This window comes from Mangifera indica, chromosome 1, assembly GCF_011075055.1.
Source record: "Mangifera indica cultivar Alphonso chromosome 1, CATAS_Mindica_2.1, whole genome shotgun sequence".
NCBI lineage: Eukaryota > Viridiplantae > Streptophyta > Magnoliopsida > Sapindales > Anacardiaceae > Mangifera > Mangifera indica.
The window spans coordinates 3,244,154-3,271,231 of NC_058137.1; the positions used below are offsets into that span (position 1 = coordinate 3,244,154).

General features: G+C 31.1%; 2 protein-coding genes and 1 pseudogene across 3 annotated transcripts; all 3 read left to right on the forward strand.

Annotated features, from left to right (window-relative positions):
• The first annotated feature begins 8,688 nt into the window (after positions 1-8,688).
• Positions 8,689-12,717, forward strand: LOC123210838 (annotated as a pseudogene).
• Positions 12,718-13,151: 434 nt separating this feature from the next.
• Positions 13,152-18,987, forward strand: LOC123228047 (transcription factor-like protein DPB). Its single transcript, XM_044653248.1, is given in 10 exon segments — positions 13,152-13,731; positions 14,232-14,311; positions 14,568-14,611; positions 15,530-15,572; positions 15,575-15,591; positions 15,697-15,843; positions 15,949-16,017; positions 16,174-16,272; positions 18,056-18,126; positions 18,386-18,987. Coding segments are annotated over 10 exon segments (1,053 nt in total). The 5' UTR covers positions 13,152-13,483; the 3' UTR covers positions 18,621-18,987.
• A 3,385-nt stretch (positions 18,988-22,372) lies between these two features.
• LOC123208631 (zinc finger protein 593) lies at positions 22,373-25,207 on the forward strand. Of its 2 annotated transcripts, XM_044626161.1 has the most exons (4): positions 22,375-22,577; positions 22,691-22,799; positions 23,278-23,340; positions 24,835-25,207. In XM_044626161.1, the coding sequence occupies exons 1-4, from the start codon at positions 22,493-22,495 to the stop codon at positions 24,935-24,937; spliced, it is 360 nt and encodes a 119-aa protein (XP_044482096.1). In that variant the 5' UTR covers positions 22,375-22,492; the 3' UTR covers positions 24,938-25,207. The 2 variants fall into 2 exon arrangements, with proteins under 2 accessions (XP_044482101.1, XP_044482096.1); XM_044626166.1 differs by lacking the exon at positions 23,278-23,340 and having other exon boundaries at positions 22,373-22,577.
• The last annotated feature ends 1,871 nt before the right edge of the window (positions 25,208-27,078 follow it).

Below are 27,078 nucleotides of genomic sequence, written 5' to 3' on the forward strand. Positions count from 1 at the left end.
AAAATTTAAACTGGTTGAGGAGATTGAGTGCGTGCCCACAGAAATTTAAAGCAGCTGATTCGGTATAGAGAAGTGTGAAATGTGAATTTTAATATAAGCAAAATTAATTTTTTATTAATATTTATGGATATTATGTAATTATTTTTATATAATATAATAATATTATAGAATGAGAATTTTATTAAGTACTCTCATGATTTAGGATTTTTTTATTTGATGCTTTGGATTTATGTGCATGTTTATGTCTCACCAAACTAGTAACAGTGAGAGGGGTACTCTGTTAATTAATTAATTAATTAAAAATATGATAAAAAACATAAAATCTTAATTCTAAAAATTAATTAATAATTAATTAATTAAGGTTAATTGGGATTTGGGGGATTGGTGATTCGGTAGAAGCATTATTCACCTGATGAAGTTGGGTAGAGCGGTAACTTAAGTTAGGACACATTAATTATGGCACTTAAAAGCGGTCAAGTTGCGTAAGAAAGTAAAATTTTTCTGCATGATTACAGTAGCAGTGTGAGTTATGGTGGCATGTCATGTCACATTTTGTTTAGGTATAACTCTATACACATGTGAACCGATGTGCGATGCCAATCTGATTTTACCTATACCTGTCTCTGTTAGGTCCATCCTACCCTATAGTCTAATCCCAATTGCATTCCTTCGTGGAATGCTTCCGTCCTACCGGTTCAATCTTATCCTGATAGAGTTTATGTCGACTGAATTTATATTTTTGTAAAAAAAAAAAAGAAAACAAACAAACAATTTCCCCGACAATCTAAATAATATCTATGAATAAATAAATTAGGTTAAAATTTTAATTCAAAATTATCTTGTCACAATATTGGGAATTAAAAAATAGTAAGGGTTTACCATTCAAATTTATTAAGTATCATATAAAAAAGGAAAAAATGTTTAAGCAAACAATAGTTTGTCCCAAAAAAAATTATAAATTTTTTATCCAATCCTTATTATAAATAATAAAAATTGCTTATAAGACTTGTTTTTTTTTTAATTATTGCCACCTTTATATCATTGTCAACTAACCTTTCAACTTTTTGTGTGATTAAATCCATCCACATCATTGTGTTTTCATCTTTATGCACAATTTCTCAATGTTGTCATATGCTTGTTTATTGTCAATTCGATCTAAATATGTTAGATTTAGCTCAAATTTGACAAATTAACACTTCTCCTCTAATTTTGCTATTGACAAACATAATTTTTAATTAGATTTTATCATTTCCATTAACTTTTAATAAGTTTTTATTATTAAGGGTTTGGCTGATATTAACTATATTATATTTTATATGAAGTGATAAAAATACTTTTTAATTGTTGGTTTTAAGTAATGTGTGAAAAATATTTTCTTTTCAAATATGAAAAGTGAAAAATTATTGTTACATCAAAGTTCAAGTGAAAAATAATCATTTTTTCATTTCTATGTTCATACTAAGATAAATTATATTATTATAATTAGACCAAAGGTTGATGATGATATAATGTTTGGTAGTTTGTAGAATAATTTTTAGGCCAAAAGACTTATTTTCACCCAAGGTTTAGTGTAAATTCAAACTCACATTTGTTTATTTTTGAAAGTTTAAATATTTATCTATCTGTTAAATTTTATTGTTACTTTTAGGGGTAAAATTACCATTTAACTAAAAATATATAAAAATTTATCATATTTTTTTCTCTTAGTTTAAAATTTTCATAATTTTTTTAACCTAAAATTTAAAAAATTATCATTTTCCCTTAGTTTTTTTTTTCTCTCCGATAACTATTCGTTGTCTTCTATCGTTGGCTCTCTCTCTCGTATTTTCTCTTTCTTTCGATTACTTTTTTTTTCTCTTTAGTCATTTTTATAGAAGACAAAGATGAAAACAGTTAGAGAGGGAAGGGAGAGTGTCGGGAGAGAGAGAGAGAGAGAGAAGGCAAGAGGGAGAGTGATGATGGTCCAAGATGACAAATGGTTATCAAAGATAAAGTTCTGAAAATTGAGAGGGTGAAACTGAAATTTTTTAAAAAACAAGGGCCGACGGAAAATGACCGTTTAATAATTAACTTGTAATAAATACATGAGAGTTTGTTTGGGAATTGGGGAATGAAATATTTGGTGGAAGCATTATCCACCCGATGAAGTTGGTTAGCGCAATAGCTTAAGTTATGACACATTAATTATGGCACTTAAAAGCGGCAAAGTTGCGTGAACAAACTAAAAATTTTTCTGCATGACTAAGGAATCAGAGTGAGTTACGTTGGGATGTCATGTCACATTATGTGCAGTGATAGCTCAATGCGATCCCAATCTGATTTTACCTATGACAGTCTGGGTTAGGTCCATCCTACCCTATAATCTAAACCCCATTGCATTCCTTCGTGGAAGGCTACTTACTGTCCTATCAGTTCAACCTCCTCCTCCTACACTTTTTGTCGACTAAATTTATATTTTATATTGTTAATTTTTTAACTGTAATCGTTCTCGAGTTTCCCTCGTAAGCCTCATCGCTGCATAAGGTGGACTGCAACCGAACCTTAGCCCACCACCACAGACTCATCTTGATTTATAATTGAGTAAAATTAGGCATACTTATTTTAATACATATAATTTTATATTAAATATTTTTAAATTAAAAATAATATAATATTTAATTATATAATAATATATATTAACATTTTATTATTTATTTATATATTAAAAATATAAATATATAATATTATTTTTTATAATTTTTTATTAAAACTCATTCTTACTATGAATAATACCATTTACAAAAATCAATGTTGTTTAAAAATAAAATAAAATAATAATAATATTGACAAATTAAATCTTTTTCAAAAAATAAACATTAAGCTAAGCAATTATCAATCCAATATAGGTAGTCAAATTTTGCTCAAATTTATCACTTCTTCTTTAGATTTGTTCTTAACGAATACAATTATTGATAGGATTTCAATGTTTTCACTAACTTTAAAATGTCTCGTCATATGCATAAGCCCAAATCATATTCAAATCAATCTTATTCTTTGAAGTTTTTTTAATATTAAGAGTGTGATTGATATCAACCATATTATATTTTATACAAAGTAATAAAAATATTTTTTTAACAGATTAAACTAAATTTGGTTTTAACGGATAAATGGAAAATAACTTTTTCCAAATATGATAAATAGAAAATCATTATTTCATCAAAGTTCAACGCAAAATATTGGTTTGGCTATTTCTATATTCAAAGCTAAGATTCATGGGAATATTATGATTATTATTTTTTATTTTATTAGATGGAAGTTTATAGAATATGTTTGAATAGTAATCCTTCTACTTCTTTCTATTATCGATATAGAAAAAAGCCTTGTCCTACAGGGAAAGAGTTATTCCAGGTCAATTTTAAAAGCCATGCTTCCTTCTTCAGTTTCAACCCCCTTCTGAGGCAAGCGGTGAAGTATGACTTTCTAATCAAAACACTCCTGTGTTCAATTTGACTTTCCATCCGAATCTAAATCACCCTCAAAAGCTACAGACTGGTAAAGAAAAGCGGGTAGGCGGCCAAGGGGGAAGGTGAGTCCTTGGGATGGAAGATGTTGAGTCACTTTCATAATGTGGCCTTCTCTGCTTTCTTACTTGAATTTCAAGATTCCACTTTCCAAGGTTTTGATTTGTTAGTTAGGAAGCTGTTTTCCTAAAGATAATCAATATTACTTTGAACACTAGCTAAAGGATGACAAATATACAATCATATTCCATCTCAATTTATAACTAAATAAATTTTTTTTTAAAATCTCCTCATAAAAAAACCTTCCATGAATATATTAATAACATAAATCTCCCTCTTCCTACACAATTTCTCCCAATTGAATATGTAATTCAGAATTTTGCGTAAAATAAATAAAAATAACAATATTGTAAAAAACACGTGATCTATGTTTACAGTATAGATATTAGCCTATATATATTTTATACAATATTTTTTATTTTTAGAGTCGTGTCTTGTATCTCTCTTCATTTTTTTTTTTTAGTTTTTTATACTTATATGACTATTAAAGAGGTATTATATTCAAATTATGATAATTTGGGATTTATGATCTTAATATGATTTTAATAATATGTTTCTGTTTTCAATTAAACTAAATATAATGTTAACAATGTTAAAAGTATCACGATTAGACTAAAGTATGTTTATGTTTTCGAGTTTATATACAAAATATAAGAATATTTGTAAAAAATTTTGTGCAAATCCCTTATTGGTCGGATGTCTTTTCATTGTCTCAAGTTGAAAGTTTTACCCATGCCAATTACAGGATAATGGATAAGAGAGAGCTAATATATTGTCCAATTGCTAGTCCATTCATGGTTGCTTATTTTGTTGGACTCTTAATGTATTGGATAGAAAGCTTAGAGCTAAAAAAATACCGTTTAACAATCATAAATTATGATGCAAAAATTCTGAACTTTTGTCAACACAAGGATAAATGTTACAAATTGTTTAATTAAGGGATAATGAACCATTACTTAGGGTTATATTTAACTTTATATAAGAGCAAAGGGCAAAGGTATAATTCATTAAATTTATTTTTTTACAACATAAATCATCAAATTAAAATTTTAAAAACTATATAAAAGATTAAAGTTTCCCTTTTTCAAAATAAATAATATTTTTGTTTTTTAATTTTACTAAGCTTCTTAAATTATTTTTTTATATTTCTTCAGAAAAATGGTTTTGGTCCTTTTTTGTAGTTCTTATAAATATCGGTTTTAAAGATAAATTCGCATGTAAGAAAAAGGGGAAGAAAAAAAAAAAAAAGGACATCTAAATCATTTGATCAATTTCCATTGATATCAATAGCAAAAAAATAATTGTTAGGTGTCCTCTAATGGAATATATTATAACTTTTGTGCTTGCACGGAATGTTTACAAATATTGTTTTTTAATTGATAATAGTCGTCAAATCAACTATTAAAAATGGGTAATTAATTAGATTTGTATGGACCCATCATATCATAAATTCCAACTACGAGGAGATTTATGTAATTTTCGATGCCTTCGAGCATCAAGCAAAACGACAAAACTTCTTTCTCAGAAGGCAAAAGATTTTTTCCCACCCAAAGTATCCTCTAATTTTAAGTTCATACCTTTAACTTTAAAAATCTTAATTACCTATCTATGAGCGATTAAAATTAATGAAACTCTAATCCCTTAAAATTGTATCTCTTTTTCCCCCTCTAAGCAATAAAAATTAACCATTTCTTTTATAGTCCAAGTATTAAAAAACAACATTCCTGTCATAGAGTTTAGTTTTCAATCTTCGATATCAAATCTATCGCTATTATCGATGACAAAGATTCCCTAATATATCACTATGCTCTAACGGTCTTCTCCTCTCCTTTGGAATATCGATTGACGTAGATCTGATTTAAAAAGAGGAAGAAAATGTCTAGAAAGAGGATCGTCTTCCTAAACGAAGATGAAATCTTTGTCTTTTCAAACCAGATCTGCATTGGTTGACATTGTAAAGGAGGGGAGAGAGACAATTAGAGCATAGTAATGCATTGAAAAATCTTTATTGCCAATGATGACATCGGATTTAACGTTGGGGATTGAAAACTAAACCCTAGGAGAGAAATGTTATTTTTTAAAACTTGGTCTGGGGGTAAACTTATAGTTTTTAGGGTTTTGGGGGAAAGAAGATTAAATTTTAATTTTATTGTAATATTATAAATAAAATGACGATTTTGTCTTTAAAACTAATAAACTTAACCCCTAATAAGTAGGTGTTTAAGATTTTTATAATTAAGAGGTGAAAACTTGATATTAGAAGATACTTTTGGTGGAAATAAGTTCTTTGGCCTTCTCAAAGTTACACTAAACGAACGTCGGGACAAAAGGCTTGGATTATAAATATTAGATGATTAACATAAAATGACAAATTTATGGATCAAAAGTGGACGAAGAAAAATAAGCCAAGTAACTCAAACAGTGCGAATAGATAAATTTGGAACACAATAGTCAAATTTATAATTATTATATTAAATAATTTAAAATTTTATAAATATGATAGAGATTTGAATTGAGATAACTTTTTTTTAAGTATCAATGTTCCATCCGTCATTATAATTACTTTGCTCTTATTCAAATAATTATTAAAATAGGAATACTCTTAATCTAAATTAAACTTATCACCAACCGCATCACCATCGACCGCTACCACCCACCAATTGTGGACATCACCACCACTTATATTGATGCCACCATATACTATCATCCACACGACCACTACATTTCCATTTCCACACCACCACCCACCATAACCTATCAATATCATTCTTTCCATCAGTTGAATCTGACAATTAAGCGATTGATATACAAAAAACTATTCACACTATCTTTACCCACCACAATAGAGCGATTGTGTCCATGTCAAATCAAGATAAAACTAGAAGTAAATATTAGATTTTTTTTTTCTACCATATCTCATCAATCCTCCCACCTTTAATTTTTTATAAATTTCTCCTATTATCACATATTTAATTTTGTTTAACATATTTAAACATATTGAAATAAAATAGTTATTTCATAATCTTTTTATTATTAACAACCAAGTCAATTTACCCATACACATTTATTTATACTTAATAATATTCGAAATAATCTATAAATATGGTGATATTTCATATTTGACAATAAAATATTTCCCCAATTAAATTCATATTGCATTTGATTATTATTGGACTAAATCTAATTATATTCATGAAATGAAGTTGTTGAAAGAATAAGCAAATGATTATTTCCCACTCAAGTTTTACCCTAATCTCAAAAACACACTTGTGATAGTTAAAAAATTTAAATATTCATACGCCAACTTCTATTGAAATTGTTTGTTAGAATGAAAGGTAAAATCATCATTCGCCCTTAAACCCTAGAAATTTATAACTATTTCTCTCCATAGGATTAAGTTTTGAAAAATGATTTTCCCCTATTGAATTTCCCTACGAACAACAACCGCTCTCTCCCTCCCGGTGATAGCTTTCCCTTCGGCTTTTTCTCTCCATTTAAATCCCTTTCCCTTTGGTTGCATTTTGTATAAATGATTCATTCGTCATCCAGATGAAGAGTTTTGTCTTGAATTAAGACAAAATCCAATTGAAGAGAGAGGGCTTGGTATGGAGAGAAGGTGTTGGAGGGAGAGCCATTGTTGAGAGGGAAAGAGCAACTATCATTCAACGAAAAATTGTAGGGAAATTTGAAATAAGGGATGTTGTCATTTTTCAAAATTTAATCTTACAGGGAAAATATTAGTTTTGTAAACTAAGGGGGAAAATATTATAAATTTTCAGAGTTTATGGTTTAAAAAAATGATGATTTAACCTTTTTCTCTAATAAAATTTTTTAATAAAAGTTAGTTTATAGGTGAATATTAAAGCTTTTCAACTATCATAGTATACTTTTGAAATTATACAAAAACATGGGTGGGAAACAATCCTTTGCACCTGATAGAATATTTCTAAGGTAGGTAAGACCCAATTGTTAATATCTTATAATCTTGGAAAAATTTTCAGCTTTGAAAAGCTGAACGACTGAACCAAAAAGAGCAAGCATGTGCATTCGAGATAGGTTCCTACGACTGTCGGCCGAAATCACTCCATGTGAAGCTCATGAACCACGTTTGTCACCATTCCTAGTTGAAACTGGAACCTGCTCAAGTGTTTTTCACATGCTAATTTTTGACCAGCTGGAACCTTCCTCTTGCCCTCCCACCCCTACCATCCTCTACTTTCTATCTCTATTTGCAATTGCCTTTGTACAAAAATAATTGAAATTTAGATCATACATTACGTCATGAAGAATCAAATATCTTTAAAAAATATTATTTAAATTTATTTTTCTTATCTATAATTTTTTTTTTGACTATATTGCCTACAATTTCTCCGCAATTATAATGTTTTAATTGACTATCATAATTAACCATAATAATGTTTCTTTGACTCTCTAGCCTTCCACTTTCTTCTCTATTGATAAAGCAAACATCTATTTCCACTTAGGGTTAATAATCTCAAAATGTTGTTAGTTTGGTAACGTTACCGTGGGTTGTAAAATTATCTCCCATTAATTATATAATTTTAATTTATAAAATATTGTTAAGGGGTCATATTTTCTTTGGTTATGATGGGATTATGAATTATTGGTCTATCAACTGTTACACAATTTGATTTCAGGGGTTAGCAAAAATGATAGGACTACAATATTCTCTAAAAAAAAGGTTTATGTTTGAATTATATTAATCCCCCGACTAATGAAACCTTAAATTACACAAGCACATGGTTTTCCAGATTTTACCTATCTGGTAAAGTCGGGTAGGGTTCTCTGATCATTAAAAAAAAAAACTTTTACATAACCCTTTAAATGTAAATTTGACTATTATCATAAAAATACACATATCTTCTTATGTACATCAGGATAAAAAATAATGGATAGTTCATGAATTAAAAAAAAAAAAAACTACAAAATTTTGGAATAATAAAAAGGTTTTTTAATTTTACTTAAAAATTTTCAATGTTTTTCACGTCTTATTTAACAATATAAAATTGGGCTTTCTCGGCCCATGTACATAGTTAAGGCCAATTTGGTTTACACCAAGCCCAAAATAGAATCCCGACTGATCTAAATAAAAGCCTACGGCCCAACTTAACGCTTTCTTCTTCTGGCTTCGAACCGGAAACAGAGAAACCAAAGCTCCAGTGTGCTGCGTTCATTACACGAGCTCTTCATTGTCCGCGGCACGCAACGAAATGCCTGTAATTCAGTCTTCACTCAACTTTTGCCTCAAACAGTTAATTTTATCTCACTCCTCTATCTCCTTTAGCAAATTCGCAATCACTAAACAGGTACTCAACTCTAGGAACCTCTGTGCTGTAGCTTCCGCCGAGTCCACTGCCAGCCACCATGGAGGTAGGTTAGGTGCGCTCTCTTCGCCTCCGATAACGGAGGAGGTGCAGAGAATCGACGTCAATCCTCCCAAAGGGACCAGAGACTTTCCTCCCGAGGACATGCGACTTCGCAATTGGCTCTTTCACAATTTCCGAGAGGTGAGGTTTCTGAAACAGCGGGTAACATATATGCATTTTCGTTTTTCTGATTAAACTAATCTTTTTATTTAGGTTTCACGTTTGTTTGGATTTGAAGAAGTTGATTTTCCAGTGTTATAGTCAGAGGCTTTGTTTATTATAAAAGCAGGGGAGGAGATTCGAGACCAGGTTCATTCCATTTTTCTTCTTTATTGTTTAAGTTAAGTTTGTGTGTATGATGAATGAAAACGTTCGTAACGGGTTGTCCTTTATGCATACCATAATGTGGTTGTGAACTCTTTAAAGATTCTTTCTGGCAGCTTTATAGTTTTGAAGATAGGGGAAATCGTCGTGTTGCATTGAGGCCGTAGCTTACACCTTCTTTGGCAAGGCTGGTGATACAGAAGGGCTATTAAAAATTCTGATTGTGCAGTGTTTTAATGTTTGCGGGGTATCTTTTGTATCGTTATTTATTATTTTTTTACTGAATGTGTGAAAGTTTAGGTTTATAAATAAATTATTTACTTATAATTTTTGTTTCCAGGTCCGGGTGCCAGAATTTGATCTACATTTTTTTTTTTTTGGGTCCAGAAAATCAGTGCCTCTGCCGTTGAATTGGTTTGCTGTTGGACAGTGCTGGAGATATGAGAGAATGACAAGGGGACAGCGTTGTGAGCACTACCAATGGAATATGGATATTATCGGTGTACCTGAAGTGATGGTGTGTGCTGCCAATTCCATTTTTTCTTAGAAGCCATTATGAGTATAGTTTGTTTTACCAATTTGAATGGTCATAGGTCTTAAATGCTCCTTTTGCATAATTTTGAATGTAATATTTTTCCTTAGCAATTTTGCTGTAACATTCGAAGTTTCATTTAAGAATTAATTTTCTAAGGTACTTTTCTTCTTCTTTCTTGACACACATATACACTTAACTTTAACACCACTTAAGGTTTCTCAAATTTTACAATTTTTAGTACTTATCTAGAATTAACACTTTTTCAGTTACAGCAATATTATGCTAATATTTCTGCACGAAATTTTAGCACTTGTGATAGTAGTAATAATAACTTGATGGCAATATCATTCACATGAGGATATTCCATGTGCACACACACAGGTTTGCACACCCTCCTCTTCTACTCTTTCAAAAACTCACTGTTTATTTTAATTTTTGAGCTGGTTTGCTCTGTGCATTTCATATGTTTTTTGAATTGTAGTCTTTATAATCATTCATCCTGAAGCTTGTAATTCTTTGTAGACTGAAGCCGAACTAATTTCTTCTATTGTCACTTTTTTCAAGTGAATTAGAATCACTGAATCGGATGTTGGATTTTGGGTTTCTAGTCGAAAGATGCAAACATTTCTTCCTTACACTTTGGATGCCTTTAAATTAACTTGTTTTTGTGGCTCAGTCTTGCTCCAAGTTCTTCTTTTGCATGCCGTCGAATATTTTTATACTGGTTAATATTTACTTTATTTTAGAATTTTCTTCTTCCTGCCCTTTTTTTAGTGTTAACTTTTTCAATACAGGTTTTGCAAGAAGTTTTTAGGCGCTACTCCATACCTGAAAACTTGTTTGGCAAGGTTTGTATCATCATAGACAAGGTTGTTTAAGGTTGCATTACATATTTCAAGATGTGAGGCACTATTACTAGCCACTGAGTTCTTTGTTTTCCTCATGGAGGCAATACTGTTGTGAATCATAAAACATTTTTATTACTTGATTGTTTTCTACACATTAGTTTGATTGAAAACCAAGGTGGCTGCTCATTTTGCATAACTTTGAATGTATTTTGTAAAAATGTCATCACATTCTGGTTTAGTATTATATTATAAAATCTGAGTGGTTGGTTTTATTTGGGAAACAGATGGAGAAACTACCGCTTGATGTAATAGTTCACGATCTGAAGTCTGCTGGGATCTCTGAAGATGCTATTGAGGAGCTATTAAAGGTCCTCTCTATAAAGTCCTTAACAGAGCTGGAAGGTTGATTTTAACAACATATTGATTGAAAAGTCATATGTTATTATTGTTTACGCAAACAATGTGGAATCTGCATTTTTCTTTCCTGAAGGGACAAGTTTTATGGTAAAAAGTGAATCTAATATTGTGTTAGACCAAACATTTGGAGTTGAATTAAAAAAATATCTGCCCCAATATTGTCTGGCTTATAACCATTGGCATTTCTCTTCCGTTTACTTTGTCAGCCAAAAGCTATTGGCATATTTCTAATGTAGAAGATTCTTATATGCAATATTGACTTTAATACATCATATGCTTTTCTAATAATACTTGCACAAGATGTAAAGGTGCAAAGTTATTATTTGATGTGTAGAGAAAGCTGAAATAAGGGATTGAGAATGACGTCTTACAAGTCAGAAACTTGGGGTGAAAGTTGGCACTTGTTGCAAGGCAGCCGAATCTATATACTGCTCTGATTTTGTTTTTGTTGGCTTGCTTTCTGCAAGTATTATTTGTTTTTACATTTATTGTCTGTATTAAATCATGTCATCACCTTACTCCCAGTGCAATAATTTTGAATTTTCTCTGGGTTTTAGCAATGATTAGTTCTTCCTGAAATGTTGCTCTTGGAAAATTAATGTGGGTATATATTGTAGGATATCTGACACATATATTGTATGAGTGGATTCTCTTTTTATATTGCAGAAAATTTGTTTAAATTACGTCAAAGTTTTCACCATTCTATTCATCTTTTGAGTACTGGAAGTTGGTATAGGATGTTAGCCCTACTGTACAATCTATTATGAGTTGAAGTGATATATATATATATATATATATATATAGTGTCCTCTTAACAATTTTTTTCATGTTTATACTTTTCTTGAGGTCATAACAATCTTCCGTAGATACTTAGATGTTTGAGTTCCAGCATAAAGATGCATTGTGACGGTAATGCTTACTCTAGTTTTGCATGTCATATCTATGTGATTGCAGAGATGCTTGGAGGTGCAGGGGAAGCTGTCGCTGGTTTGAAACTACTATTTTTTGCTTGCAGAAAAATGTGGTTATTCTGATTGGATTCAGTTTGATGCATCTGTTGTTCGAGGCCTTTCCTATACACTGGTATTGTATTCGAGGTTAGATTATTGATATGGTTTTCTTTGTTAACCAAAATGTGGACTCTTAAGAGAATTCTGCTAAAAACATCACTCTGGCAGTAACAGAAAAGATACCCTTTAATTTCCAATGGTTGAATCATCAAGAACTTAAACTATCAGACGCTTAGAAGGCCATGAGAGCCCACATGCAGCCCCAATGGAGAGCCTGTAACAGAAAAGATAGGAAAAAAAATATCAGTCTAATGATTTCTGTTTAATTACTAGCTGATAAGCAATTAATAATGTCACCGACACTCTGGTATAATTTCTTTTACAAGCTTTAGATTTTCTTTCATCTGTTGTTGTGTCTGGTCAGTCAAGAGGGTAGTAGAGAATCAGATCAACTTTGAAAATGGATGTAGACAAATAGAGTGATAATTTGCTATTAACTAAGAAAATGATTGACATTAATCAATCTTTTTCGCACTTTTTAATGATGCTTAATCAGTGAAATCCCTCAGCTTTTGTGAAACTGAAGCTTCCTGGGAAAATGAAAATGAATGGAATCTCAATCCGACTTTCTTTGTACCTACATGTATGAATAGTTATCATTCTGAAATTGGTAGGGCAATTTCATACTTGTTAATTTTACATCTTTCTCTGCCAAAGGTATAATATCTTATTCATTTTTTTATTTGTCCCTTCTCATTTATAAATTATTGTTGGATTAAATAATTGTTAAAATATTATTATTAATTAGAAACATGATTTTAAGAATTAAATCGAACGCATATAATTGATTAAATCACCCATTAATAAAAATGTTTTCGACTAAAATCAAAATTTCTTAAAAAATTTAATATTAAAATTTAAACCTAGAATCTCATCTCTCGATTTTAAGATATTAAATATCAAATTAAAGTAATTTTAAATTATATATTTATAATAAATTATATAAAATTATTTTAAATATTATTTTTAAATAAATAATTAACCTCACCACCAATTGGATGTCCATTCCGATTTTGGGAAATATGGTTAAGAAATATTAACAATTTCTAAATCTATCTTTAATTATATCTAATAAAAAAAAAAAAACTAATTATAAATTAAAAATAAAATTTCCCACTAAATATTAAATAATAAAACCAACTCTTACCATATTTTCCCTCTTTTTCTCGTCCAATTCCATCTCCTCGCTTTCGCTCCAATCTTCATTCTATCACAAAACCCTCACACTCTCACAAAGTAACGAAACCTCTGTTACGTTCATAATCCGCCATCCCCAATTACCCACAATTTGCTTTAGTTAATTATTTAATTACTTGTTTTATTTTTTCCTTTTTGGGTATTTATGGTTTCTGGGAATACTACTCACAAAGACGATGGAGACCGAAACCCACCTGCAAACGCCGCTTCCAGAGGCGGGGGAGGGGCTACGCGGTCTTGGGGAACTACCGTCTCCGGCCAATCAGTGTCCACAAGTGGCAGCGTGGGGTCGCCGTCGCAGAATATGGCCACGCCGGCGAGTGACAATACTTTTTTGAGGCTGAACCATCTTGACATTCATGGGGATGATGCTGGCTCTCAAGGAGCTGTAGGGTGAGTAATTGAGTATATTTTTTTTCAAATGTTAGAGATTGGCGTTTTAGTGTCTGACTGGTGAATTGGGTTGTTGGTTTGATTGGGGTTTTGTGTCTGAGGGTTATTGGGAATTTTGGGTTGTGAATTGTTGCAATGAGTATGGATATAGGCTAATTGTTTGCTGTAGTTTGAGTTTGATGTTTTTTCTTTACATGGTGTTTATTATGATTGAATGGTTAACTGTTGAGGTAAATTGTGAATTATTTTCTGAACAAAGTTTTCTATTTATTATAGTTTGAGTTTGCTCGCAAAAATTGTTAAAGTGTTTGTGAATTGTGAATTGTGAGAGTTCCCTTTGAATGACCTTGCATTGTTTTCAAGTTTGATTAAAGTCAGTTATAATTCTTTGAAGTTACCGCGCCATTATCACAGCACTATAATGTGGAACTTTTTTCCTTTCGGAAGCTCTAGTTTTAATTTCCTTTATGTATTCTAGCTGATTTTTGGTTTAAAAATAGTAGCAAGAAGAAAAAGCGAGGGCAACGGGCAGTCGGAGGAGATAAGAGTGGTAGAGGACTTCGCCAATTTAGCATGAAAGGTGCTTGATTAACCTTTTCTGCCTATTCATTTTTTCTATATTTATTATATTCAAAATAAAAAATTGTTCTGACACGCTGGGGTTGCAGTGTAGAAAACTAAAGGTAAAATATGCATTAAATTGTGCTAGTTTTTGAGAAGCTTATTCGTAGAGGATTTTTTCATGCTTTTCTTCCTAAGATGGGGTTTATTGTTGAGGAGATGAGTAATTATAACTTTTCTTGCTGATTTTGTTAACTCCCTTTGGTTGTTTCCAGTGTGTGAGAAAGTAGAAAGCAAGGGAAGAACCACATACAATGAGGTCAGGTGGTTTCTTGAAGTTGATTAATTTATATGCATTCACTGTTTGTAATGATTCGTTTAACAATCATTCTATGAGTGGTTTTTCCTGTATTTAATTGTTATATTATTAAAGTATGATGAAAATCTGAATCGCTTAGTCCCATGGATAAGGATTGGTGTTTCCAAGGGCTTCTTCTGCATTTGAATTATTGTTATTATTATGGAACCTGGTTTGGTTTATATTGTTTTCATTTCTTCCTTTGTTCTGATTTAAAAGAGTCTCATGGTAGGAAATAGGCTTCGATTCATGTCATAGTTGCAACTCTCTGTTAACACAGGAGTAGTCTTTTCAAAGTCAATGACCTAGTAACAATATTGGGTAGTTATAATTTTGAAAATTTCTCATGTCTTTCTTCATGCCTTTAATTTTATTGCTTGTTTTCATTGTTCTTGGACCCCCTATTCCTTTGTGTGTTAGTTCTGCGGGTAAGGGTGGTGTGGGCCTTGTAGGGGTTAGAACTATGCCTATCATCTATGCTTAATTAGCATTTACATTTCATCAATTAAGCTCCATGATGATACAAATCATGTTTGTACCTCTATTAGTTAATATTTATGTGATTAGCGTAGCAATCAATGCAGGCTAACCTTAGTCATCCATATTTTAAGCATAATTCCAGTAACTTAGTCAAATCTAAGGTTTTATCTGAACTTTTTACTTCTTATCTCTGCACACAATACCTCAAAGAAGTTATGCTCTAAAATTATTATTATTATTTTCTTAAGTTTTTGGGGATTAATTTTTTATATGTATATCTGAGTTAGTATTTCTGAGTTGTGATCTTTCTTATGATCTATGTTCCTTGTTTTCTAATTACTTGAGACCCCTTATATTGTATAATACGTGCCTATACCTGAGAGTTGAAAGTGCTTTCAGGTTGCAGATGAACTTGTAGCTGAATTTGCTGATCCTAGCAATAGTTCAGCATCCCAGATCAGGTTTATATTCTTCAACCAAGCTGAAAGATATTAATGCCATTTTCTTGTGTTTATTGGCATTAACCGTGTGAGTGTTCTTATGTTGTAATATATCTTTCTTAACAGCAACAATATGATGAGAAAAACATTCGACGAAGGGTATATGATGCTCTAAATGTACTCATGGCAATGGATATTATATCAAAGGATAAAAAGGAAATACAGTGGAAGGGTCTCCCTCGTATGAGCCTGAATGATATCGAAGAATTAAAGGTGTGAATGTAGTTATTTTGTATGTCTTGTATTTTTAATAAAAAATTGAGTAGCATATTCTGAATAAGATATGAACTTATCAATTCCAGCATGTATTATATGCAGACTGAGCGTCTTGTATTAAGAAATAGAATTGAAAAGAAAGCTGCTTATCTCCAGGAACTAGAGGAGCAAGTAAGAGCTGCTATTTAGTTCCTCTCTCTGTTACTATATTTTAATCCTGGCATGAGCTTGTTCGCTGAATGCAGTTAGATTGAGGACTTCTGTTTTAATTTTCTGTTATTTAATTTTGGGTTCTGTGGTCTGACTTATCTGCCTTCTTCATCAAAGTTTGTAGGACTTCAAAACCTTATACAACGAAATGAGCAGTTATACAGTTCTGGTGATGCTCCCAGCGGTGGTGTGGCTTTACCTTTTATTCTGGTGCAGGTAGGTTTGCTTAATGTTTCTTGTCTCATGGTTCCATTCATTAGTGAATTGTCAGAAATACAGTTACTGAAGTTTAGCCATGAATGAGTTTCCAGAATTTTTAAAGTAATTTGTATGCAACTTATTAGTATAATTTAGCTGGTCTTCAGTCTACAGTTGCTTAGCCTGAATGCTGAATTTGAATAGTATTTGACTCATGATGTGAGATGTATTGAAGAGATACTAAAGAAGTGAGTCTGAACCTGAGTATAGTCATTTGATAGATTTCAATCTTGTTTGTCAGATGTATTACAAGTTTGGATTACATCCTCTGTTTTATGAAAGTTCTGTTGTTTTTCATGAAAGTGCTATTAGCTTTTTAACTACTCCTTCCTGATTACTGCTGTAACTGCTCACTATGTTTATTGAACCAAAGTTTTGTTTTAAATATATTTTCTTTCCTTGATGCTTTGCACTTTTTCTTATCTAATAGTTTTTGGTCTGTTTGTGCAATTCTCTTCTCTTTTTATACTACTGTTTCTCGCTGAAATTTTCCTGGATGGTATTCAAGATGATCAATTTCTTCATTTTAATATATCTTTCTTTCTTGCTTTTGTTGGTTCAGTTGTATTAGTAGAATAAATAGGTTGTATCTACACATCTTTGTCCCTCATCAGGGAGAATAACATGATGTACTGATGTTTGACCTGTACATTCATTCTGTTACTTTTGGTTTTCTTCTTCTTGTAGTGTACAATTATGTAGTGTAGCAAAATGCTTAATTATGTAATTTTGAGTTCTACTCCAGTAGTTATACCCCAGAGTTCTATAATTCAAATGAATTAAGATTTTGATTCCACCTAGTATAGCTTTGTTAGACCAAAAGCATAAGGATGTAAAATTTGTGGATCTTGGAATTTTTTAATATCAGATGTTATTGCATACCATGTATTTTTCTTTCTTAGTGGGGAATGAGATTTTTTTGATGTAGAAAAGATAGTTGAGCATTCAAAATATAATTCTTTTTCTATGATAAAGAAAATTTAAGTTCAACTACTTAATAATTTGAATTGATTTTGTTGTATACACTTGTGGATTAGCTGATTTGCAATTTGCCCTCAATCATATAGTTATTGTCAACTTTGGCCTAACTTTTTGAAGCTGTGACTTGCATAACAAATAATATATTTGCACAAGAGTTTGCGTTGTTACCCAGAGCAACGTTCATAGCTGGAATTGGGATAGGAAAGCTGAGATGAATGCGTAGTCGGTGTAGATTTATGTCTCTTGTAGTTTAAGCTGAAATAAGGATTGCTATAAGCTGAACTGGGGAAGCATCATTTGTTTCACATTATTTTATTAATAAAGACAGAGAAAAACATATTTGTGAATTGATTTTTAGCATGTGATAAACTAAGGATTATGGTTGTCCCAAAACTTATATTCAATCTAGTGCCAGTTAATTACTGTTCTGCAAAGACATCAGTTTGTATATATGCACATCCATCTTCCTAATTCAGTTCTTTTTTCCTTACCTTCTTTTCCATGGAGACTATGTCTCAGTTCATGTCCCTGTTATAGAGCATACTTAGATAAATTTTAGATGAGTCAATTTAAAATGAAATGAGGGATAAAATATCACTTTATTGATGTTTATTGCATATAACTAGAATTTTTGGCTCATTTGTACATTTATATGCTATATATTATGACTATTACAATCATGATCTTAGCTATCTCTCAGATGTTAAGTTGCATTTATCTCTCATTTTTCCTTTTCTCTGTTGACATGTGGAAACCATAGACACGCCCTCATGCAACTGTTGAAGTGGAAATATCAGAAGATATGCAGCTGGTGCATTTTGACTTTAATAGGTAAGAGTTTCATTCTTCTGCTTTTAAAGAGTGGTGTTGAGTGATTCTCATTTAAAGTTAATGTAGTGAAGAGTGCAATGTCGTAGCACGTGGTTAAAAGCTGAAAAGAAATGCTGCAAAAGGAAGGGTTGGAGAGTTGTGGTGGTCAAGGCCTCTTGTTCACATTGCCATAACCCCTTGTTTGACAACTTAATCATTTTTTTTCTATTCTCAAATTATTTTTTTATTCATCCTTAAATTTTCATTATTCTATTTGCAGCACCCCTTTTGAGCTTCATGATGACAATTATGTTCTTAAGGCAATGAAGTTTTGTGAGAGACCACAAAGCGATAATATGGCAGTTAGTTTCCCTGTAGATGGTGGTGAAGGATCTAGCATGGCAGGTATGTACCAGTCACAACTCCTTCCTTCACCATCTAACATCTCAAGTAGGCCTCCAACCTCACCACCGATCCCTGGTATATTAAAAGCACGCGTGAAGCATGAGCATTGATCAGCAACTTACAGCACTTGATCATCTTACCGCAGGCAATTCTCTCTGCATACATGTATATTGTGTAAAGTAATTTGCCAGGGAGCTGGTAGCCCAGTTATGGCTATCTGCACGTCATTAGATTTTGCCCCCAATGGGAGGAAATATTAGGTAACTAGCAGATCATTCTCACTGTTTTTGGACATCCTAGGGGTTTTGGCTCTGGCAAATTCTGTGCTTTAAATATCCATAGCCATTGTAATTGTTCTAGCATATTTTTTATTGCCATTTCATTTCCATTGTAGGAGAAACGAATTTATTTGTACTGAACGGTAGAGGAGTTTCCAGCTGCATACAGAATCATAGAATTAATTTTCACAGTTTGACATCTGCAGTACTTTACATCTATTTCATTACTTTGCTATACCATCCTTATAATTGTCAAGAATATTCACCATTTGTCAACTTTTGGCTGTAGATTAAAGAACTAGCAGATTAGTTTTACTTCAGTTTTCGGATTGAAAATTTCTGGTAATTGCTTCTTTCTCTCTCTCTGGCAAGGGATGGTCATACACAAATGATTCCGATGTTTGTTGGATCATTTACTTTTCATTGTCTCATCTATTTCTGTTCTTTAAACGACTTTCATGATCAGAATTAACTTAACATGAACTGCCACAAGTATTGAGCTGAGCATGATGATTTCTAGGCGTTGTCATGTTCTATAGGCCATCAGCCGAAGCTGTAATACATCAGTTTTGGCTAAACAATTTGAGCATCATTTGGAGAGTCGTGAAATTGCTTTTGGGGCCAGAATCAAAGTTAAACTTGGGAGGGAGACAGTGGTAAGAAAGCATTATTTTCGATTCAATCATTGCACAAAAAATGTGATCAATTTGGAGATGGTTGGTTTTGTAAAAGAAAAAAATTATATGTACAATCAAATGGTATAAAATAATTTGTTTAAATTAAGGTAATAGTTTATGAGAGAATGGTATGATTATTTATTTATTTATTTTTGTCAAAATCATCTTATCAGATATTATTATAATAGATTATATGAATAAGTTTATATAATTTGTTTGTAGATATGTCGAATTACTCAACCAACCAAACAAAACCAACCACATGATAAACTGACCCATGAGTTGATATCAGAAATTTGAGGAACCAATACTCGAAAATCTTTGCTTGTTCTCTAATTGGCCATCCTCTTGATTTCCACATGTAACCTTAGCTTACTCAACAACAAAACACTCATTCTCACGCTATATTTTGTTTGTTGTTTCTTTCTCTTCCCCTTCTACTTTCCATATATCTAAGTTATGAAACTTAGGACGTAATTGTGCCTCGGCCTCAGCCTCAGCCATGCTAATTGCACTTATCTGCATTTGCACCTGCACCTCTCCACTCCATTTCCATGTTTCAGAATTGAGTTAATCCTAGATGGGTTTAGAGAGGTGCCGGTGCAGGCGCAGCAGACAAATGCCATCTTGGTTTTTTTTATGAACATAGCATGCATGCAGCTTTTCTAATCAAGGTAAGAACATTTATGTGCTTGTAATTTTGTCCCTGATCGTCTTGTTTCTCTGTAATTAATATTATGCAAGTTGTTGCTTGAATTTGTCCTTTTAGTTTATTGAGCAAAATGAAATATATCAGTCTTCTTATATACCCTTCTACTTTCCCTGTATTTTATCTGAATATCAACTGAGATTTCTATCCTTATAATCCCTCTTATGATTACTTCTAAAGCTATATATATACGTATACAAACGCCTATATATACAGAGAGAGATTGTATTGTGGGGCTATTTTTCATTTGTAGAGTTGCAAAGATGCTTGATGAGTTGCAGAAAATTTTTTTTTGGGTAAGTAAAGATATATTAAACCAAAAAAAAAAAACAATGTGTCTACATACGAGCCTCAAAAACAATTTAAGTTCATTTTATCTAATAAACTAAAATAACAAGCGAAAACTACAAATTGACTTAATTTTCACTTTAATTATTAAATCAATTTACTATCGATCTCTCTTGAGAACTTATCAAAGTTTTTAAAATAATACAGTTAAAAAAGAGTACAACAATTATAAATCATATTTAGACTCCATTGTAAAGGCCATATAGAGGATTCTTTACATCAAAGGAAACAACTTCATGAATTTCAGTCCAAGAGCGGTAGGAGAAGCAATCAGCTATGAACCGTTGCAGAAATTGTGCAGCAAACTTAAAAGGGTTTACGCTAGTTGGGCTGGAAAACACTTTCTATTTTTTGAAAATTACTTTAATATTTTCATCTTTAGACACTTTTTCTTTTGCAAAATATTTTACCTTTTTATAATTAGTAAATGTAAAAATGGTCGGTAGATTGACCGAACTAAAAATTTCAAACTGACATAGCCTTTATTCAGTGCTTTTACCAAACTTTGTTACATTAAGGGTGCATGTTGAGTCAAAAAAAAGTGTTAGTCAATTTCGACTCAAATGCATATGTAGAGGTTGAATTCATTGAGCCGATGAAATCTATGCTTGAGCTCAAGATAAAAATAATTTATTCGAGTTCAAAGATTTATTTTAACTCCTAAAATTTTTAAATGTTTCATTCAAAATTTTATAACTCGTGTGTTTATCAAATATCTCTATAATTAAAGTAAAAAAGAAAAATAGTATTTATGCAAGATTTGAAATTTTGTCCAAAATGAATTGTATGCTTATAAATCAATTAACATGAAACTTAAGCTTAACTCGAGTAGCTTAATAAAAAAGAAAAACGGGAGGAAAAAATTATAATAATTAGAGAGAAAATATTAATTGTTTGTACTTATATTGACTTTACTATGTATTGTATAATTTGATTGTTAAAACTAATTTATAAATGACAACTTTGATGGGTAAATGAAAAAAAATTTCAAACTTAAAAAATAAAAAATCGTCATTTTATCAAAATTCAAGTTAGAAAATATCGTTTCGCCTTAATGTTATTTGAAAAAAAAAAATATTTATATATTTCCATTATGTAATTAAGATTCATTAATATATATACAATATATGTTAGAGTCATAAAGTTTAGAAATTAAAAAATATGATAATATTTCATTTCATTGTACACATTTTATAAATGTAGTATTATTCATATCATAATAGTTGAATTAATATAGAAAATGTATATATTATGAAGTTAAATTAAACAAGCCAAGTAAAAAGTGAAAAAATTCTAATTTTTAATAAAATTATTATTAAATAAGTACATTTAGAAATAGATGTCCAGACTAGAATTTCAAGAATTAAAAATAAGTGGTTATCTATGAAAAAAATAAAAATAAAAAATTTCTTTTAAACCCGAGAAAATTAATATTTGTTTAAAATATTTTCATGATTCCAACATATTAATACCTAATTAAACAAAAAATTATCATGAAAATATATTTTCAAATTGATGATAAAAATTGATTTTTAAAATATCACAATGTGAGTGTGTAAATATTTTATATTTAGAAATATTTAAATGTCTAATTACAGCCATGTGTTCCCAAGAATATGCTCTATTTAAATATTATTTTTATATTAGATAGAAATTAATATTTGTATAATTTTTAGATAGAAAATTTAATATTCCTATTTCCTTAAAAAATTAATTTGAGTGTTTAGGGAGACCTTGTGGCAATGAGCATAATCGGCCAACACATTCACGAATACGTCACCGTTTAAACCCAAAAAATTGAGACGACGGCGTTTTCTCTAAAATAAATATGTTGAACCATTTGCCTCCGTCTTTCCTTTTACTCGATCAATCAACTAGGGTTTGGCAACTAAAACTAAAAACCCCAGCTTTGACAAAACAGAAGCTGAAAAAAAAAAAAAAAAAAAAAAAAAGCTAAATTCCATTACAGAATGGGTAAGTGCCCGCACAACAGGAAGGTGAAGAAGAGAAGATACTCTCACAAGACAGCTCGCCTCACCAAATTCCTTCGCAAAGATATCCTTTTTATTTAATTATTTATTTTCTTTCATTTAAATGTTTTTATTCTTATTACATTCAAGGATTTTCAATTGTGTTTGTGTTTTCTTGACTGAAAATTTTGTGTTCACGCGACGACGCCGTTTATGAAGAGCTTCAAAAGCCTGATTCCGAGAGGAACCCCTTGCCTTTTGACGAGGATTTGCCTGGGATGGGCCAATATTATTGTTTACACTGCGAGTGTGTTTCTTTTTCTTTTTAATTTTGATTAGCGTTGTTTTATCGAAGCTTTGTTAGGTTACTGAGAAAGTGAAGGAAAAAATTAACTGTAGTTTAGTTTCTTTTTGATTGATAACGGAATATTACATAATTTATGCTGAACTATAACCCAGCTTGGTACAACTAGTTTCAGTATTTTAATTATAGTATTGTAGTTTTTGGAACAAAGATGAGATACTCTTTTTTAATCATCCATCTACTTAATTCGATTGAATTCATAAATTAACATCCAACATTGTTAACCAAAGATCTATTTAGATGACACAGTTTGTGTCCTATTCTTGGTTGAAATTTTGTGTTGTTTAGAATCTAATCCTGTATTTTAATTGACATTTACTTATAATTGTTTTGATGCTATGTTTTGACATGGGTTGTGGTTTATTACGCTTTTTAATATATGCATATTTTTGCCTAAGGCATTTTGGCTTCTTGTTCACAGTCGATACTTTGCAGACATGGCGACGAGGGATGAACATTTTAAGACCAAACGTCACAAGAAACAGTTAGCAAGCCTTAATCTCTTGTATTTTATAATTTCTCATTTAGGTGTTCACTTATTTGAAAATTTGCCATGATCAGAGAATATTAAATATATGTGAACCTCATCAAACTTTTTAATCTCAAAAGAATGTAGAAGATTTTCCTTAAATTCAGCAATTAGGTTGCAAAATGGAATTATATCTACTGCAAAGATAAAACTTAGTAGCCTAGATTGTTGCATACTTTTGGATTTTAATGAAACTAGAAGATCTTTTTTGAAAAAGCAGTAAGTAAGAAATGATTTTATAAGAAAGAATTGCTCTACTTTTGGAATTTGAATGGAAGTAAGAAACACAGAATAATATAAGTCCTTATACAATGAGGTTAATTAGTTTTCCTTTGAGGTAGAAGTACAAGTATATGATTTTCTTTTCCCAAACCTAAGTTTTATTCCTTTTAACCCTTTGATTGTCTGTTCATGTTCTTTCCTGGGAATAAGAGTTTGAGTGGGGAAAAGAAACATGAGTCAAAAGAGGATTGGACTTTTCATTGAGGTGATTGTCTTTGGTAGTTTGTTCTTTCTATAAGTTCATTTATCTTACTATTGAATTGTACAATTGATCCTTGTGAAATTTTTTGGATTTAATGATTTATCATTGTTGAGTCTAAAGATGGATGCACAATCAATGGATTATTGTTTTGAACAAAATTTGTACAGAGAATAGATAATTGTGCATTCTAGTTAAAGGTATTACTTTTATACTCAAATCTTCCAAGGAAAATATATAGAGCCTGTTTTATAAGGAAAGGTATTATTCATTGTTTCTTTTCCATTGAACTATGAAGTTTAGTACAAATCTTATTTAAAATAAACTTTATTTCCTTTCTTTTGTCATAAACACTTTCAAATTTTATTAAAACCTTCTATTGTCTTGAAACATTATATTTTATTTGTTTCTAATAGGGCAAATATTACAATATGCTGAAGAAAAGTGGCTTTTAGTCAACTGAGATTTCCTTCAATCACCAAGATATTTTTAAACTTTCTTTGACATAAGCAATTTGTGTAGCAAACACCACCACACCCCCCACCCTGCCCGACGGGCCCAGGGCAATTAAGCATAGAAGGAAATTTGAGAATATCCTGTTGTAGTTATAAGAGTTTAAGGATCATCATTGTACTAATATGTCTGATTGGAGTGCTTTTTTTTTTTCAGTTCTTTTTTGGTAATTGAGTGGAGTGCTTGATTTTGCTCATGAATTTTGTAATGTTCCTCCGACCTGTTGTATGCCAATACTTTTATTACTTAAACAATTTATCTTAGTGATATTTATATTCATATATTTCAAGAAGAAAATTGTCTGCATTTTGTTGGAGGAAGTCTGGAGTGATACCCCAAATCTGGGTTTCAGCCTCCCATCTTCAGATACTAGTGGATGAAACATTTTCTTGCACTTTAAATATCTTCAATAATCAAAGAGGATATATCATTTGACATAAATATTACTTATGCAGTGTTAAAGAAATGATGGGGACTAAACCACATACTCAACTTGATGCTGACTTAGCTGCTGGGATGGGGATGCCAGATAATGGTCCAAAGCTCATGTCTATGTGAGCTTTCTTTTTTTATGATTCTTTTATGTATGGTAAGATTATAAGTGAGTTAAGTTGGTCCTTCTAGTATTGAAAGATATACTCTCTCTTTTTGTAAAAATGTTGTTTTAGTATGACAGTTGTTCTTTTCTACCGGGATAGTTGCTAGCATTGCTGATAAAGTATAGTTTAATGTTACAGTAAACTAAGTTTATATTGCAGTGTTTGTGATGTGATGTCTTAAGATTGATTAAGCAGTTTAATACTGAGTGCTCACACTTGAATTCAATTATTTCGATCGTCTACTGAGTTGTAACTCTGTGCTTATCATTCTGTTTTGAATTCATTCTGCTGTCCTGTTATTTTGGATCTCTTTTCTGGAACATGATTCCCTAATTGGATTATCTTTTCTTCTTGCCTGCTTCCTTTATGATATTTTCATTGAGCATGGTGCTTCATTATATGCAGTTTTCAAATCAGGCATCCGACATGAATCACATTAATTTTTCATGTTGGATATTTACTTTTCACTTAGGGTGCGTTTGGTTGGGGGAATTTATTATTACCTTGGTAATCTATCTTTTATTCTCTTGTTTGGTTTGTCAGTAATAAAATATTACAGTAATCTTCTATTACCAATGTTAACGTGACAGGTAATATAGATGGTAATCTGATTACCACTTTCACCTTAGGTATTTAAAGATTACTGAGGTAATCTTGAGTTTATTATAATTATATTATTATTTATTAATTTTTTGAGATAAAAATAAATTTATTTTTAATTAATATGACAAATAATATAAAAAATATTTAAAAATAATTATATTCAAGGGTATTTAAGTAAAATAATTTACTAGTAATCTTTTATTACCTTTAACCAAACACAATAATTATTTATACCTATCAAATTTTATCAAACATAGTAATCATTTATACCCAGTAATCTTATAAGTAATCTATCTTAAAGGTAATCTTTTTATTTTAGTAATAAAACATTATTCAAACCAAACGCCTCCTTAGTGAATTTGCAACTGATTATATTTTGTATCTGGAGAAAATGAAGGCAATGTTTATCATTTAACTGTTTTTGGTCTTTTGAAACTGTTTGTGCACTTGGGTACGGACATTTGTATTAAAGTGGTTTGTTCTTATAATCAATTTAGAGAGCATTCCGTTGATTTCCAAATCTGCTATGTGATGCATCTAATGGTCCTTGGGTTGTTTTTAATGATTGTAACATGAAGCATTTTATTCAAGTCAGAAACTCTTTTTTTATCTGCTAATATCAACATGAGGGTTTTCAAGGAACAAATACCTGCTCTAGGCCGGTTTTGATAGAGCCCGACTTTCTACATGGGATTGAAACTGAAGGTTACTGCCCCGAGGTTTGCTTTGAGGCATGTCTTTCTGATATGGACAATTCTGAAGAAAAGAACTAATTGCATGGATTCCTTCTTTCCCCAGTGGCAAGAACTAAAATAAGTTTCAGTCGTTAAGTTGTGGAATGATGTTAGGAAAGAAACCTGAAAACTGAAGGATGTGTTATAATGTAGATTATAAGGCATTTGGTGTGGCATACGCATCATTAGGTGTTAGTCAAATGGTGTGTGAATTTGGACACAAAAGACGATGCTTTTGTGCCTGTTACCACTTTTGTCTCAACATTTTTTCCTGTCTTTTTTGAAAGTCGGTAACCGTGCTAGAGTTTGAAAGAAAATTGATTAACAGTCTCTTTCGCATGGGAGAAGAAAGTCTTGTCGCTTTTTATCAAAAGTAAAATTTAAAAACATTTAACTTTTTGGGTGATGAGGAAAATTACAGTGCTTTTCTCTAGGCTTTGTGGTGTTCGGTAGGCACAGCTCTGCCGGGTTTCTTCATTTCATTTGCCTTTTGTTTTACAAAGAATAAAAGGCTGGGAATGCCAGCTGCGTTTGATTTTACTTTTCGAAAACAACAATTTATTGTTGGCCTGTAATCTTCATCAAACCGATTTATTGGTCCCTCGAATTTGAAACCCTTTAGACAATTTTTTCTGGTATTCCTTTCAATCTTATTGTATTTTAGTCCTGTCCTTTTAATATCCAGACGGGGGGCTTGAGTTAATATGTTATTACTTAGCATTGTGCAGTAAGGGTGTACACGATCTGATTTAACGTTATTTAA